This window comes from Labrus bergylta, chromosome 6 (assembly GCF_963930695.1).
Source record: "Labrus bergylta chromosome 6, fLabBer1.1, whole genome shotgun sequence".
NCBI lineage: Eukaryota > Metazoa > Chordata > Actinopteri > Labriformes > Labridae > Labrus > Labrus bergylta.
The window spans coordinates 15,603,706-15,622,613 of NC_089200.1; the positions used below are offsets into that span (position 1 = coordinate 15,603,706).

General features: G+C 39.8%; 1 protein-coding gene across 2 annotated transcripts in view; it reads right to left on the reverse strand.

Annotated features, from left to right (window-relative positions):
• The window catches only part of negr1 (neuronal growth regulator 1), a 142,440-nt gene extending 123,817 nt beyond the window's left edge, over positions 1 to 18,623 (reverse strand). The window contains exon 1 of one of the 2 annotated variants that reach the window (XM_020639253.3): positions 18,097 to 18,623. In XM_020639253.3, the coding sequence (XP_020494909.1) occupies positions 18,097 to 18,266 (170 nt within the window). In that variant the 5' untranslated portion in view covers positions 18,267 to 18,623. The remainder of the gene's footprint in view (positions 1 to 18,096) is intronic. The other variant, XM_020639254.3, reaches the window with a different exon arrangement.
• Positions 18,624 to 18,908: the final 285 nt, after the last annotated feature.

Below are 18,908 nucleotides of genomic sequence, written 5' to 3' on the forward strand. Positions count from 1 at the left end.
GTCTCCCTGCTCCATGTGAGGGCAGTTTCCCTTATATCCTGTATTATATTACTTCACAGCTCCCAAAGGGGAGATTATCTTAAAGCATTTTCCACATGGATCTTTTATGCTATAGAGCGCAGGGCATAAAATGAACAAAATGACTAACGCCAAGAAATATAACCATAATTTTGAATTGAAAGTATGGGGCTTTGAGAACTTTCTGACATGATAAAAGACCTCAAAGATAATATTCAGAGAAGATTTTTTTAAGCTTTCATTAGCAGGGACTGACACTATCAAGACTGTGACAAAGCAGTGTCAAGGCTGACTAAATGAGAGGCATTTTATACATTGATGAACCGTCATTATCATTATACCCTCCATACAGAGCTAAGTACCGATTTTTGGAAGCGGTACAAATCTTTGAGCCAGTGTCACACAATGTATCACTGATGAAACTGAGGAGGAACAGTCAGTTTACACGTCCATGGCTGACAAAAAGAGGGAAGAGATGCAGGGTAAACATTTAAAAGGCTGATTGTATGATATTGTTAGTTGTCATGGTTCAAATTGTTGCTCAATAGAGTTATCTGGTAATAGCAACAAATGACTAAACATACAAAAACACAAGTGCTTTTCCATGATCTGTCACCAGTGTTTCCTCTAGGTTTACAGCATTGGGGGTGGTGGGGGGGGGGGGGACACGGCGACATGCTGACACGCCGCCCCCCTAATATAATGGTAGGGGAAACAATGTATACTGTATCTTTTTTAGACCCGCTTTGCAAAGCTCATAAAGTCCCAGATTTCTAATTTAGGTTGTCAAGAATTTTATATTTCGGACACTTTCAATATCAGGTTTTAAAAACATACAATCCCCAACCTTATAAATGATCAATATGGGTGGAAAAATAAACCGATATGAATAGCTTACAAATCAAATGTTTAAGATCCAACAGGAAGCCTTGGCCTGGACTGTAAAAACATACTACCAAACCGTTCTTACATTTCTGAACCTGTTCACTGAGGCTTTGCTTCCTATCTCTGCTTCTAGCCTCTTCAATCTTGCAAGACTCTTGAGTTTGACCCTTTACCACTCACAGGAATTAAATTAGCATTGGTAGCCCACCAGTTAACATAAGTTAGCTCACAAGGGGAAAAAAAACGTTTGATATATTGGCAGCGATTAACAGTCGCTTTCAGACAGCTTTCATGGCATGTTTAATCCATTTGACTCTAGTAACAAGAAAAGAAAATGCAGCATTTTCCAAAGAGCGTACCAGAAATAGTTTGGTAATTTAAGAATGAACTTAAACAAGAACTGTCTAATGCAGAGCGAGTCTCAATCACAACCAATGCCTGAACTTCAGCTGAAATTCATAAGTGAAAATCACAGAGAAATTATGAAAGAAGTAAAAAATTATGTCTCAAATAGTTTTCTTTATTCTGATCTTACCACAGCAGCATTGCTCTCCATGTGAGTAGAAACACAGAGCTCTGGCATAGTGTTTTTCCCATCTCCTGTTATAGTTCAATTGTGTTTATTTTTTGTCTCTTGGGGGAATTAAATAGGCCTACTTTGTTTTAAGTGTTAGCAGAGCTTTACAAAGCCAGAGAAAAGAGATCTACCGAAGAGCTTGGATTTCAGTTTAAGCAGCTAAATTAACCTGGGCAATGGCGTGTGACTTCACATGCATCATGTCAGAGTTTGTTTGTGCAGTAGGCCTATCTTCTTGTTTATTGGAAAAGTAATAAACACAAGGAGATGTTATATTCAGGCAATCAATATATTTGTATAGCATCAATTCATAACAAAAGAGCAGGTAAAATACCTCTTTGCTTAAATTACAAGATTATGTTTTTACATTTTGAAATGACACACATAATTTTTTTCTTAAGTTCCATGAAGTAAAAAAATTACTTTTGATTCAGTTAGGCTACATCAGATCGAATCTGAGCCTTAGGAGAGATGTACTCCTCGGGTTCAATAGTATCAGAATTCTTAAACAACTGAATTCAACTAAGGGTTGCTGCCTTCATGACAGCCTAAGAACTTCATGTCTGTTCTTAAGCAGTTGGTTTCTATACTTTTAAGCAAGATGATTCTTAAGAAGTAGTAAACTGTGCTACTTTTGAGCAATGGATAAGGTGAGTTACTGAGTGTGACAACTGTATGGCAGTGGAAGTGAGACTGTAAAGCCAGTACAATGACGTGACCTGAACTGCTCAGAAATAAACCTTTCAAGAGTCATACTGATCAACTTGATAGTTATTGAGATATTGAAGAGAAACAGAGATACGGTCCTTTATATTGAGATAAGATGAGAAAGAGAAAAATAACTAAGTACTTGCTTTGGTAAAAAAAAAAATAATCAAATAATTTAAAGAAATAATTTTCCTCTATTGATGCCGACAGCTAATTAAATGCAGTCAGTTCCAGTAAAGTCTGTTGTCGTTCCCGGAATTGGCCGGCCACTGTCATTCTCTCTCCTTCTTTCTCCTTCTGCCAGATAGGGAAAAGGGTTGGAACAGGCCTGGAGCTGGAGTGATGATTGATGACACGCCTCCTCTGGTGCACACTTCCCTGCTGACGCACTGCTACACTTTTCAGCACTAATTGGGCAACCCTGCAAACTCCCCTACCAGAGTATGTGGGGTCCAGGTCTCAGCAAACCACCCACTCAGAGAAGTGTGTTTGAGCTATACTGTTCTGATTAAGCGCTGCCCAGAAGCCCCCCCTAGCATGTCAGCAGCACCCCCATGGTCCTGTTTACTGTGCTGTGCACATTTGCCAGACAGTAAGGTGGGTACCAAGATCCATAAATATTGTCAGACAGCGCGAACCTATGAGTATCTCTTTGGAACAGGATGAACTATTTATATCGACCTGCAAAAAAATGTACCGACAGAATACATTATGAAAGAGACTCCAAACAATGACAAAGCAATGCAATCCAGACAACAGCCACTTGATATTCCCCGGGACTGTGTTGTGGGCCAAGGTGCTATCCGAGGTTTGCATGGTTTGTTTCTCCTGACTTCATTGAGGGTGACTTGTGTAACCTATGATATGTGTATAATGCATTTATGAAGATGGATATTAGCTGACACAATTTAGAGTAAGTGCCATGGTCAAGGACACATCAGCAGTTTCCTGTGTATGGACAGACAACCTCAGGATCATTAATCCATTTAGGACTCAGAGGGTTACAGCAGAGTAAACAGAAGGCCATTGTCCTTTGGAGTGCTTTAGCAAACAGCAGAGCATGTTCAGATCATGAATCCATCCACAGTGGTTAGTAATGCAAGCGAAAGCAATTACTAAGCTTGCAAACCATATGGTTGGGAAGACATCTAATAACAGTCTGCTGCATGTTCTCTGGTTTTCAATGAAGGACACAGCTTCAGCTTACGGATTGGGAAATTGTTGGTGTGCACTGAAGCATGACTGATATGTGCAATTGGCGAGCACAAAGAGCATTATGTAAAAAAAAAAAAAAAAAAAAACGTCCTGAATACATGATGCGCCTCTAAATCTGGTTACAATGTTGAAACAAGTTGAAAGAGCCATTACTGTCATTTTGCTCCCTACAAACTCAATTTCTTGCCTGCTTTATCAGCAAACCTTACAACATTTTTTTAAATCCCTTTTCTGTTTCGCTCTCTCCCATGCCCTCTTTTTCTTCTCATTATACACTTCCTTTTATCTGCTGCTTTTATTCCTACGTAATTGTTAATGTTTAAGTGTCACTGGGACCCTAAGACTGCATAATTAGGTCCTGCAACTTCTTTAGTGGAGGAATAAGCCAAGAGAGGCTTTAGTGTGCCATGTCCAGGAGAAAATCTGAATAATTTCGAAAGATGAGGTGGAGATGATATGGACTTGAAGTCTTTGATTTTTTTTTTTTTTTCTGGCTGGCTTTCATCTGGGCTGGAGTCGGCACTTCTGAGGACGAACTCAGAACTTTAGGTAGCCGCCTTGCCTTCGACAGGCTTGCAAGTTGATTAGCTGTTTCTTGAACCATTTAAACAAGCTTACAGCGTGAATTATTTTTATTCCGTTTTTTAATCTCTACAAAGGGAAGCCAGCATGAATTATTCATGCGGCTGTGTACAGTATCCCCCACTATTATTAACTGTGAGATTTTTTTTAAAAGTATATCTATCCATGGAATAATTTAGCCAGCCAAGCAGCAGCTGAGTTGACACACAAGAAGTGCACATTGGAGCTGATTGTGGAAAATAAAAATCAATTTGAAGGAACTGGCAAGTGTCCATATGGAGAGCTCGGAACATTTACTCACAGTGAAGGTTTTCTTGCAGTCATATAAAGTACGCTGCCATAAATATCTACTTTTGTTACACATGCAGCATGACGCTGTATCCCTATGCTGTGAAAAATACTGCAACAAAAACAAGTTATGTACAGTTTAAGTATACTGGGTATCATAATCAAGGCATTAAGACTGCCAGTGTTTGTCAGCAAAGCAGTTTGACCCTGTTGCTAAAAATATTTGATGTGTTTCTAAGTGCTTAACCTTTATTAGTGCATTGCCATTGAGTCCAACGCAGCGAGCAAATAAAAGTTCCTGCTGCCAACAAACACATCCTGTCAGCCGAAATTCTGTGTCAGGCCTTTGGGCAAAGTTACAACTTATGGATTGCAAGAGTGCAGAGTGCATTTTATTGTGCAGAACACGTCTCATACACTAGAAGTAAGACAATTTAGCTGGTATTAACGTATTAAACATCTGTTTTATGATATGATCTGTTATTTAAGTGTGCAATTCTTCAATTCTTCAGAGTTATAAATCAGAGCATGGACTTTTAGTCGTAACATAGTTTTTAATACATATATTACCACGGCAACTTTCTGACTGCTTGTAAAAGGATGTTCAATTACAAAACTGTCATCTTACTCTCAACACATTGCCCTTCTTGTCTGCAATGCAATGCCGGGTTTAGTACAGCTTTCTGTAGCCTTGCTCATAATACCAAGAACAACAATAACACTATTAATTATGATTCAAAAAAATATCAGAGTTGGCATCGGTACATATGCTTCGTAATTGGATCAGAAGTGAAAAAAGTGGAATCATGCATCTGTGATTTAAACAACAAGAAAAAATTGCTAATCTTAATCCAATTTGCTAATTTAATGTTTTCTTTTTTCTTTAATGGCAAGATAATCAGAAATTAATCATTTCATATTACAGCTATTTACATTTTTTTGACATAATACTGTTACAGATTCAAAAGTTGAAATATTTACATTAATATTTTAAAATAGGTTATTATAAATCATTCCATACACATTTTGTTCTTCAATGTTCATCAAATGCTTGGGTCCGTTCATACAGCTTTATAGACGTTTTAGTAAAGCTGCTTTATATAAACGCGTATTTCATATTCTATTATCCCTTTATTCAAAACTCCTGAAGTGTCTCCACATATTATCATACAATACAAAACAGCAATGCATGTAATGTATTGATTTCAGATTATAGTATGGTATGCCAATCCAAATTCCTGACTCTATTAAGTTGTATCTCAGTTTATTCTGCCTTTTAACAAAGATGCAAACTTGCAAAAATATGAGCAACACTTTGGAGTCTTGCCATCACCTTGTCTCAGACCTTGAAGTCACGTCACTATTTTTGTCATATTCTGGAACAAACAGAGAAACCTTGTTTTTCCTTTGCTGTAAACACTTGTGATTCCTTCGAAGAATCTTTTTTACAATGATCTGTGTACCTAAAAACATTTCTCATCACAGGAATGCATAAGATGCTCTCAGTCCTCAAAATCAAATCAAACATTTCCCTCAAGGTGAATCATTTTGTTCCAGAAAAAGAAAATTCAGCCGATACTGCAGTGAAGAAATAACACAAATCAGTGGCATCCACAGAGACTGTAAACCTAATCATGTGTGAATGGCCACATTGGCCTGTCTGGGAGAATATTGTTTATCAAGTGGTGTTTTCACATGTCAACACATTTGATGAAAAAAATTGGACACCAAGCAAAAATTCTTTGTGAAAGCAGTCATTTCAAGGAGTGCAACTGTTTCGAGTACCACCTACCACCCCTGCATTTTTGTGTAGTGGTACGCTGGCATCAGCATTTTTACAACATAATAAAGCATCTGGCTTGGATATTCCCTAAAGTGACATGCCAGTACATGCCACTGAAGTCATCAAGAACAGCACCTGTTTCGACATGTAGCTCTGTCAGTGATGCCAGTTTGAAAAAGAAACATAAACAAGAGTCAGAATGCACCTCACAAACACTACACTGCAGATTTTTCTTTCTTTTGAACTTGTTGCATGAGAGGACCATGGCAACAAAGATGACAGGATAATCCTCACCAGGCTTTAAAAAGACTACCCATTAGCAACCATTCTGGCAAGAACAAGGGTGAATATTCTGAAATAAAACTGACAAAAACACAGTCCAGAGAGGAAGGCAGCGAGGGCATTGTGTTGGAATCAAAGACAGTGCCTGGATTGAAGTTTGCCAAAGAAAAAGACATGGCCCACACATTTCCACTGAAGACAACTGGCTGTTTTAAGATATTGCAGAATGTATTAGAAGCTGGAAACTGATTGCGTGCCTCAGGAAGCTTTATTACGGCACCTGACTGTGCCTTTCATAAATACAGTGAGTGGAAACAGTGTAGTGTGTGTAAAATCCAACAACTGGCATGCCTGTTTTTACATAATAGATGTATGGAAGCTACATACATTTACAAATACATTTCATTTGCTGGATTTTAATTAGCTCCGAGCAGTAATCCCCCTTTTCATGATACTAACTTGGTATAATAGGAAGAGGGGAGAAACCGAGCCTGACTTCACAGCAGAAAACCTAGATGAGGTTAATTCCATGTTGTTCTGTAAAGCTTGCATGTAAGTTTGATGGAGATAAAAAGGATAGTTAAAACACCTCCAGAGAAAAATATTATCCCTTTTTACTGATCCAAAAGCTTCTGAATTAGTAGCAGAGCTGGTAATGCTGCCAAGTCTTTGAGATGCCAGTGGAAGACTAATGTAGTTCATTCTGCTGCTAAGAAACTGGGCTACCACCCTGAATTGCTGGTTGGGTGTCTGTTCACGTAATGTAAGCAATGATCAAGGCTCCAAATGACTAAAACATTTTTATACAATGTATCTGCTTACTATATTATTGATCAATCACTACAAAGGTTGTGAACCAGTGCACAAAACAAAATCATTTCCAACCCCTCCTGACATCAGCCTGAACTTATTTATGTACCATAAAATTAGGAATATAGTCAGACTGCTACATAAAGCCTGGCATACACTGTACGATTTAAGGTTGATTTTTGAGTGGTACGACCAATTTTGAAGTTGGGTTGAATTTCAACCCAGTCACATGCCGTTTGATGTGTAGTTTACACTACGCACAATGGACTGATCAGCTGGTCCTGACCGATCTGATGATTTTCTTGTTTTTTTAAGATTTATTTTTTGCCTTTTTGTGCCTTTATTCGAGATAGGACAGTGGATAGAATCGGAAATCAGGGAGACAGAGTGCGAAACGACATGCAGGAAAGGAGCCACACGTTGGATTCGAACCTGGGCCTCCATACATGGGGCGGGCGCACTATCCACTGTGCCACCAGCGCCCCTGATCTGATCATTTTCTTCCATGTTGGAAAATTTGGTAGTACGACTGCACACACTCACACATTTAGAGCAGGGCCACAATATCACGATATCACGATGCATCACGATTCATCCTCAATTTTCTATATTACTGCACATGGCTACTTTTATATGAACAGAGACAAACAGTCTTATGAATGTGAACTCCTTTTGTATAATTTAAAAAGTGATTTCGACAACAATGTCATTATCAAGATCAATATCTTCTGTAAAAACCCCATTTCCTGATATGACTGTTTCACAATAAAAGCACTTCAACTATGGATAGGCAGGGGACTTTTATTGTGAAGAACTTGTTGGGAATAGAATGTGTTTATCATCGAACGAACGCAGCTTTAGCGGAGGTGCACTTAGCGGTGATACTGTCGGGAGTCTACTGTGTTTACAGCCGCTCACTTTACCACGAGTCACCGCCACAGCCCCCTTCTTTTAGTTAATTTGGACTTAAGACAGCGAGGCATCGGTTTAAACACACCTTTACCTGTAATGAAGATACTAATCCGTGCTGCAGTCAGCAAGCACAGGACCGGGACTCAATTTACGTTGTTTTCTGTCACAAATCCTTCTGTTAGCCTACGTTACTTTCATTACACACCACCGTGTGTGTTTAGGTTAAACAAACTCACTCAACGCTGCTCAAAACAACCGCATTTAGCGGTTGGCAGATGCTTTTTTCGAACCCTCGTCAGCATCGATTACGTCCTGTCCCTGCATCGATGCATTAATCTTCTAGTTTGCATCGCGATGCATCGATTAAATGATTAATTTCAACAACCCTATGTATTACACTAGCATTCCTCTTTCTGGCTGTCACAAGCAGAGTGTGCATTATCACTCATTATCACAGTTAAAATCAATGATGCACGTATATTTACCATTAGAATTCCCATCCTGTCTTCATTATTGTCTTTTCAACAAGTATTTGATAACTGCATTTGAGGGAACAATGCAAAACATTTCTGTGTATAACAATATGTATATCTATCTACGCATTAAAGTTAGGTTTTTGGGGCTGTCCCAGAGGAGAAAAAGGTTTAACAGTTCTTCTGAGTGACAATTTCCATTGCATTTGGCAAGCTCCACAACATGCAGTTTCCTTGCAGCTGTGTAGGTCTTCCTGCGGAGTTTACAACTCTGCTAGCTACCAGTACAGTAGTTGAGCTCTAGGCATACACTAACGTTGATAGTTGTGAAGTGTGAACCCACAGCCTGCAACATTTGCCTAGAATCACACTGCACACCTCTGCTAGCCACTTTTTCTTTAACTGAGGAGAATTTTCAAATAAACAAGCACCCAACACGGTTTATTTGATTAACCGTACAGCACACCATTCTTTAAATGCATGATTATGATCTAATGAGGGAGAAAAGCTATTAAAAAAGTGTCGCAGCCAGCCTGGTCCGCTAAATTTCAGAGCAGTGAAGCGGGTACTAGCAATACACAATGAACGGGGAGGAATTTCAATCACATCAAGTCGAGTGCAGTCGCTGATGGTGGTGGCTGCACTCTGGTAATGACAGCCCATGTCCGTGACTCAGACTTACATAGAAAAAAGCGCTTTAAATATACCTCTAAGAATTTTATACAAGTATTGGTTGCAACGGTATATAGGACAGGGCCTACTTTTTAGATGGGGAAAATGTTTTATTAAAAGTTCGTAAAAGTCTGGATTTGATGATATGTTTCATGTTTGCGACGCTGACACCAGCATGGATAGCTGGAGAGAGAGATGTCAAGACTTATATAGGATGACACCAACTTTTTCCATCAAGTAATCATATTTTAACAAGCACAATGAAAAGGTTCCACTGTCAACTAAAATGAAGTTGATACATAAGCTCTGTACACTGATATTAGTGTGCTATATGCTTTGATGGAACGTGGTTATGTGAACTTGTAATGTAGATTATTCATGGACAATGACATAACATGACCTCTGTGAATTATTTGTCCTACCTCTTTTCCTCTTCCTGCAACTTGACTACTGAACGTACAGACACACACATACATACGTCTAAATGTCAAATGCTGAATCAATATATCTTGCAGCTGTAGAGCAGGCCAAATACTAACGCAGAGCAAACTCTGTGGTGTTAACAGAGAGAACCAGGAAGCTCTAGCATTCCTGCGTTGTGCCTAATCAAAATCAAATTTGCCTTGGCTGCTTACTTTTAAATGCAATTAAGGAATGGAGAGTTGCAGAGAGAGAGCGAGTGATAGGTAGAGATAAGGTGAGGCAGAGAGACGGAGAGGTGTGGAGAGATCATGGTTCTTTTATAAATAGCATAAAACTCCCCCACACTTGCACACACCCCTGTTCTAAAATGAGTATCCTAATGAGCGGCAGATGATGAATTTACTGTTTAACATTGGCACAGATTGAGTCTATCTCCCTGGCATGGTGTGGATGGGACGAAGCTTGACAGCCTATTAGTGTCAAAGTTGTGTTCTCTATGTTTAGATTATGCCGTTTGTATTTTCTCAGGAGCTTCATTATCTGTTCAAACAATGTAGTGTATGAAAATATGTAATGTATGTCTTTAAAGCCAGGGAAGGTGGGGGGCTTTTCAATAACACGGCACCAACCTTTGTGACCGACGATAGTATCCTGTGTTCCCATAATATGTCAAGTGCTGAAGGGACTGTTTTAAATTACACTTGACAACACCAGATTTTGTTCTTTTTTAATTGGACCACTCTACAGTAGCAAACCATTTGTGCCATCTGTGCAAAAAAGCAAAGAGTTAACAAATTGTTATTAATCTACAATTAAGCAGTAAGTATCCATAGGGGCATTTTTTTTGTCACGACTGCTTTTCATCAACAACTAAATCAACTGAAATGCTTATTATTGAACGTTGCTTCAGTATTTCATCAGAACTGCTACAACATATAGAACATTCAGTAAATACTTTCTGTGCATAAAGTCTGGACAATATTAATGAATCGTTCTAACACATTAGGCTTTTATTCATCTCTGTGCTACCAGGCACTGGTGTTACCTTAACTCTGATCCTACTGGAAACAAAAGGTAACACTAGTCTCACTGATATTGATTTGCTCCGCTGCTTCTTTCTCCATTTACTAATAATTACCAATGCAGACTCCCCAATTACTCTGCTCCAACAAACATTTACAGCAGTCTGAAATCCACACACTCATTATGCAGATGACAGAGGGTGCAAGAGAGAAAAACAAAAACCCAAAACCTGCTCAGAGCAATTCCAATTAAAATTCTTTAGCCATGCCAACAGCCAAATGAATTATGACAATCTATCTCCTTTAGTTGCTGGAGTTTATAATCAATTGTGAGAGACCAGCCATCATGAACATATAAATGAGCTTACTTAAGTGCTAAAACACAGATTATAGTCACAAATCGACTTTCTTAATTTGACAAATACCTTGATTGACAGTTGAAAACACAAAAAACATAATTATGATTTCTAAAAATCTGAATGGTGACATATGTGTGACTCACCAGGCACTTATCTTTTGAATCAGAGGAAATCTAACATTCAGAAGAGAGATGGAAATTGTTAACTTTTTAAAGAATCCAATGTAATATGGCATGTATTAGTTGTATTCAGAAAGCTTTAACAGTAAAGCCACAAGTGATTGTTTGAACGTTAAGTGATGTAAGGAGTCAAGAAGCTTTAAATCATGGTCCCTCAGAACAACATGCATGTTTAATTTTTACCAAAGGTACAGGATCAACGTTGAATTTCATTAAAGGACAAGAAAATACCCTGAGAACACGAGACGAAGTCCCGCTGGACCGTTTTAATTCACAAATGGGAATCACTAAGATAACCGTGCCAACACTTCTGATTTATAAAACCCCTGGGATCAACCTTATGTTTACCTGTGGTCTTCGCAGCCTCCAACCATGCTCACACATAAAGATCCTGCATTGTAGATAATGACATCAATGGAGGATCTTTATGTGTGAGCACTATCCTAAGAGAGTATCTGCTATAAAGGATGTTGAGTTTTATGCAATAAACATTCATCAGTAGAAAAAAAAAAGTAAGAAGCATACTTCCTTTGTAGATTTTGATCACAAGCGTGTTATTGGATGACTGGTTTACTGCCTTAGGACTGACTGAATGACATATGATCATGCCTATACAGAGATTTCACAAAATGATATTTCTGGTTTCGCTTAAAGTCAAGGTTGAGATGTTTTTCATGCTCAAAACAGCATGCTATGTGTACCACCCCTGTGCCTACACTCTTTGTTTCAAAGCTCCAGCATCACTCAGGCTCCAAACTCTGATGTCAGCAAGTTTTGTCTCTAACCTGCTGACATGAGAGGCATCAACACTTGCAAGGATGTAACTGGGCTCAACCGAGGAGGCATAGAAGAGATTACGCAATGTTGTCAGAGTAGCACAACTAATTATCATGAAACACAAGGAGATGCTAACTGATTGATTAGGAATTTAATTGAAGAAGCTCTAAGGAATCATTTCAGCTCAGTGATGAAAGAGGGGAAGTGTTGGCATACGATTTGGAGCAAAAAAGACGGTACACTGTTCAGCAAAAGAGCTGGTTACAAGACATTTACGGTACTTGAAAAGAGCTTTAAATAAGAAAAGCTTAATCTACAAAAAAGGACTATAGAAGAAAATCAGGGGTTGACATTAAGCCCAACCATTGTAACTGTGAATTCTGTTTTCGTCATGCCCTGCTGTCACTCTCAATTCTTCCGGGGTTTTTTTTCATTTGAGTGCTGATTTAAGCCCGGATCTGATGGTTTTAAAACCGTTTTACCAAACGTGTTTTTTATCAGAGAAAACCTGCGCTAAAATCTGTGTGCGAGTGTACAATTTGAGAGTAGCGAGCGCTCGAGGGAGGGACAGCAGTGAAGCCATCGGCTGCCTTTCAACTGTGAAAAACATGCACGCGCACGAGCGTTTATGATACGTTGATGCTGTAGCAGTTATCAGCGCGACGTGACGCAGTCTATTTTTTTTTTTCAGGCAGTATTTTAACTGGCCCGAGCGGCCAGCTGAACGTGCAATCAGCTGGCCCGGACTCTGTCAATCATTCATCCGGGCCAGTGGGCCAGTTATAATGTTGAGCCCTGAGAAAATGCAACAAAAAAACATGACTTATGATGTAGTCTGTTGAATTTCAATTTGCATTTCTGCTATCTGCTGAAGTAATTTGTAAAAACCCATCAACAGTGTTCGTACTTATGTAATGGACAAGCATTTAAATAACAAGTGGTTAATAACAGGTTGGTGTGTTTAAATCCCAAAATGTTTCCAATCCAAACTTTCGATGATAAAAAAAGCTTTCATTAAAAGTAGATATCTGTGCTTTTGAAGAATTCAGTAACTTCCCTTCAAAATTGCTGCAGATACAGAGCCATGTTATTGCCTTTCTAGTCACTCGCTGTCAAGTTTAATTTGAGGCTTACAGCTTTCTCACAACACAAAAACACTCCTCGGAGATTCTCCTGTAGTATTACTGCAATTACGTGGTTGCTCCAGCTGGGAATGGAGCTCCATTTTCCACCCAAAATCATTTTCCGTAGCCCCTATAATAGTAGTGATTATTAGGATATTAGAAAGATGCGTTAAACCCCAGCACAGCATCTATTACCGTCAAAAGGATTTACCTTGAGAAAGCATTCCCATTTAGGCTTTAATTCACCGGGGCACTCAATCACTTTAGTGCTAATTGAAACCTATTAGAAATAGAAATGCTTAATTTTCACAAAGTACAATGGATTGAATTGGCTGAAAAAAGACGGCTTTAAATGTAATCCATTTGGAAATGGTTTACAGTGTGTACATTTGTATTTAAATGTACGTTCGCCCCACTTCATACTGGCAAGATGAGAACATAAATCATGACATGTGAAAAGAAAAAAAATCACATTTTCTCTTCCTTCCCAATACTAGTTTGAATGTTATCTGTTTATAAAAGATACAACTGTAATTTAACATAGGCATCCTAATGGCTATCCTTGGGCTAAATGTTTGAACATTAGATTTATCTTAAAAGAACAGTTAACTATATATGACTACACAGAAAAGACTAAAAGAACATTTTTGAGTTTCTCAGCATTGGATGACAGTATTAATTGCTGCAACTTTATACGTTTTCGTCTAAAGTAGATTAGGCTTTGAGTAACAAGCTGATGAACTTTTTTTTTTTTTTAAATCATTACAGGCTCTACATTAAAGTGGATTCTGAGAAAGAGGTTAACCAGAGTTCTTAAAGGAGACAGCTGCTATGAATGCCTCTTAAGTAACTGCTCTAGCATGGCACCTTGCTGGCGGATTACCATTTGTACTGAAGTACATCTACTACAAATGGATGCCAGAATAATGAAACTGATAGTATAGCCTGGGCAGCAGAAAACATCATTGTTTAGAAGGAGGAGACAGACAGTTTAAATAAATCTATCTGGGCCATGACGACTTAATCTAGGAGCCCCTCTGTAACAATAGCCCCTCCCCCAAATCCATTGTTTCTCACCCTGACGATGTCTGTCCCTCGCCAGAAAAACGAGGTCAAACAATGTGCCTCACACTTGTTCCTTAAGATGCTGGGACCATGGCTAGCATAAGGACTGTGAAAGGGAGCAACATGGTGCTGACAGCAACACTAATAGCATTAAACTTGTGCCGCGGCAATCATGCGAGAGGATTTTGGCGTGCAATTAACAGTGACAGACTCAGGTGTGCCCACAGATGTGTCATGAGTAGTAGAACAGGTTTTTTCCCCAAATGAGTGCATGAAACTGCTGATGGTTGGCAGCTAATGTTCAGGGTACACTATATCTGCAATATCTCCAAACAAGCAGCTGGAGATAAAGTAGCATTTTTTTTTTTTTTATTCAAAAGGCTGTGGCCTAATTAAAAAAAGTGATGAAATGCATAAAATGAAGTGTGTGTTTCTCAGCCATTGTTAAGAGGTCTGCATTAAGGAGGCAGTCAACAATTACTCTTTTAAATTGTGTCCTGTGGAGTGTAAACAGTCACGTTAGATTCTACTATACTGCCTCATACCTGCACTCAGTTTGGAACACCAGGCCATTTCTGCTAGATCATGCTGTTGCCGGCACAAGTGCTTATAGAAAATGTCAAGACCTTTCAGAGCCACAGTAATGACACAGGTGAGGAAGATGATCCATTGCACCGTTTTTATCCAGGATGACGCTTGAAAAAGCAGTTTCAGGACCATCGTGTAGAGCCGGAAAAGATTTTCATCAGCCGCTCTGTTGACACTGGGTAATGATTTTAGATTTATAAGAATACCGCAACTTTGGAACAAGTGACAGGTCAATTTTGCACCATTACTGAGACTAAGGGGCTGTAGTGCAGGCCTTGTTTTGTGGCTGAGGGCCAACTGTCAAAGTATATAACAAATATAAGCTACAATCGTTCTTGTATTCTTGTGTTTGCAGCCGTGCTCCATTTTTTCTTGCTTCCCGTTATCTTCCCTTTGTAGGACATAAAGTTAGCTTTTAAAGCACAATCAGTGTACCTTTGTTTAACTCTCACTCTATCATACATATTTTACTTGGGAAAAAGAGTTGATCGCCAAAGCCAAGAGCACTTAGGTAGAAACACAGACATAATTCAAGAATAGCACAGCAAATTTTAACTGTCTAGAATTAGTCTATGCTTAACATTTCAGCCTGCTCTGACTAAATTTACAGACACTGGCTCTGTGCTGTTGACTGCAGCTGCTTATCCGTGTGGAAGAGGCTGCCACTGATACCCTGTGTTTCCTGACAGCACAGGGAACTGTCTTTTCATCTGGCTGTCCCCCTTAAATTCATAGCCAGATGAGTCATTTACTTGGAAGAGTCAAGGTTTATTCAACCGAATCCAAATGACAAGAAACCTGTAAAAGAAAATGGGGAAGAAGCGGATCAGTAGCTCCTCTAAACAATGTGCTCCCTATAGATTTCCAGCATGTAAAAAAAGCAGCGTATGTGCATAACTTGAATGCACTCATGTACGACACTGTAACAGCAGCAGCAGCAGCACAGCTCATTTCAAACAATAGGGCCTTTGTTAGAGGTTGAAATTGGCTACATCTAGGTAATCAAGAAAGATTAAAAGGATGATGATACACGTGTGGACCATTCCTCATCTTTGTGAGGCTCAAATCACTTAATTGATGTGGGCCCACTGTCCAACATGAATTAGGGTAGCTGTAATGCAGCGCAAAGAATTGAGCAGGTGGGGGAAATGAACATGTGACAGTGTCCACTCACCCCTGGGAGCTACTCCATAATCCAGAGGCAGTGACTAATTGCATGCTTCTGGGTTTGTCAGCATTTGAGAATGCTCTCATTTTTTAGCCAGCAATCAGCTTTGGGGCACGGCAAAATTGCCCTCTAATAGTCTGAGGTCTTGACAATAGAGAAACTCGACAAACAGACACTGTTTTCTTCACTGAGTCTCAATAAGAGATAGTTCATGCTTTGATGCCTGGTTCCCAAGAGCGTTGAACACGAAGAAGGGAGGAAAAAGACAGCCATGGTTCTTTGTGGCATGGCTTGACAAGACAGAGCAGCCTTTTGTCAACACTTTGCTGTCAAATACGTTTATCCACGAGATGCAATCGAGAAAGGACGGTTGAGCAGTTTAAGAGGTTTACAATCTCAGTGAGGTCAACAGCTGCAGGTACAGCAAACTTATAACTTCACAGTGGCCGCATTCACAGAGTTGAATTCAGCAAGCGCTGAATAACACAGTAATAGACTGTAAGAACTTGGCATTGAAAGATTCATGAAAATATTAGCACTATCCATTTCCTTGGTTTCTGGTTGGCATTTCCAGAGGGGATGACCTCCTGTTGAAGAGCTTTGCCTTATCAAGGGGTGGAAACTTGTTTATTGAGTTGATTCATAGCACAGGGATAATCTCTGGTCCAATAAACCATCAGGACTCAGGCAAAGCTTCCGCCTCCGATCACAGCCAAACCAGATTGACACCAGGGAATTAGACACCCCTCTCTAATGTGACAGGCAGAGGTGTAAGTCTCTTTGACAGGATGGCCCTCTAGGGTAAAGCAGGAAAATAGTAAAAATAGTGAGCACCCATTAGCTGTTGCCAAGGTAATTCTGTGAAGAGCACCAACACATTTTGACTACGCTTATAGTTGGACACTCATCTCTTCAGGGGCACTTTTCATGACCTTTTGACACAGAAATATTCCAGCTCTTCAGAAATGAAGTATAAAACAGTGACTAAAAGCTAACCTTAGGCGAACTTTACACACTTTCAGCTGCTCTGCATTCAGGTCTACACAGAGAATCTCTCCAAGTCAACATCCAAAAAATTCACATTTGAATGGGGCCGGGCCAGTCCCCGTCCCCCCCCCCCCAGCATTCCCTTGGAGCCATCAAAGCAGATATTTGATATTAGTGGAACAAGATTTTATCACAGCCCTCCAAAGATTTTGCATCTTTTTTTTTCTGTTTTTGGTGTTTCATTAAGAGTTTAGAATTTTCTTAAGAAATTAAAAAAAATACTACACAGAGTTTCTCATGAACAATTCCTGGGAAAAAAATGAGTTTTATTTACATAGAGGAGATCATTTTGCAACATGCATTACATTATCGTTTCAGTATTTTTTTTTTAATGATTTTATTGACTGAATGCTGAGATTTACATGTAATTGTTTCAAACTGGTCCAAACCACGCCCGTGTCTCTTAATGTAGAGGTCCTAATGGGCAGCTCCTTGTGCAGCTTGCCTCGTAGCGTACGTGACGGAGGGAGGATGCAGGAGAATAGAGCGTCACTGCCATAATAACTCGATTTTGATCAACAGAGACCACAAACACAATCTTCAGCCTCGTTTTGAAACTGCGACATCACCTTGTTCAATCAGCTAAAACTGTCAGAATAGCACTCCAATAGCCCTCGACGCCGTTTTTGTATCCTAAACTCCCTTTTTTAAACACCACTAGCGTTTGAAACAGTGAAACTAAGGATAAAGCCTAACTAAGGATAACATACGCGATAGGCAGCGGTATGCTAATGTAGTATTTCAGGCGACACCGTCCCGCTAGAGCAGCTACAGAATCAGCCCCACCATAAAATATCACATCGTCTGTGTTAGCTGGTGTACAGAAAGGAAAAGTGTTGTCAGAAAACTTTGCGGTTTGCTGCACTTGTTCTAGGAGCAGCGTCCTGTTAAAGCTGCCTCCGCTGCAACTGTCCAGCACCCCTTGTCAGGCTAAAAACAAGGACGGGATGGAGGGGGAAAATGGCCTATTGTGTGTTTATCGCAGGCGATGTGTCTTTAAAAAGTATATAGTAGACATGTTAAATGGATGAACAGCTGCTTAAGAGTCTGTGTTGAAATCGGGTGTAGCTTTGGAGAACTCTGTCAGAAAAGTGAGCGGGAGAAAGTGAAGTTGTGTTAGCTTGTTTTTGTTTTTTTACCTCAGTAGAGCCGTGTCGCCTTGTCTGCTCACCACACTTTCAACCGACGAATAGTCCACAGTTTGTCCAGCGGGCAAACAGGACGGCAGAAAGCAGCACAGGCTGAGAATTATCGCAGTAAGCCACTGACCAGAGACACAAGCATCCTGCACCGCAATCATTATGTCCATCACAGCTGGGGTTTGTTGCCGCTTTTTCTCCTAAGTCTTCTTGTTTCTAATTACAAAAAGGGCGTAGTGTTCGCTCGAAAAAAAAAAAATTAAAAAGAAACCTTTGACGTTTTTAAATTTCCACACTTTCCCTCCTCGGAGCCCCGTGAAGAAATGGTCCTCCGTGTAGTTTCCCAGGTTTGTTTAGCTTGGATGCAGAGCTTCACTGTGCGGGGAAGCGTACTCTCCAGTGGCTCGCACACCATCTAGTGAGGAAACGCGATGTAAAATGGGAGCAGACCTAGAAGCAGACAACCCCCAGGCTCTGATCCTGTTGCCATGCGGCCGTTTCCCGGGCAACCCGTTCCCAGTGGCTCGTGTTGGATCAGTAAAACCGGAAGTTATTGATACAACCCATGAGCAATTACAGATATCGACCGGAGAACGATCCCAATAAGAAAACTAACAATGCGAACGTTTTTGGTTATGGAGCTGACAGAGTGTGACGCAAGTGTACCCCTTAGGATTACTTTGGAACAGATTCTAGACTGATACCAAAAGAATGTCACAACTTAGGCTACATTCAATAGCCTATATATTAAAAATTGTGGGGGGTTTTTTCCCCCACAAAAAAACAAAATACTATCAAAGGTATTATTATGA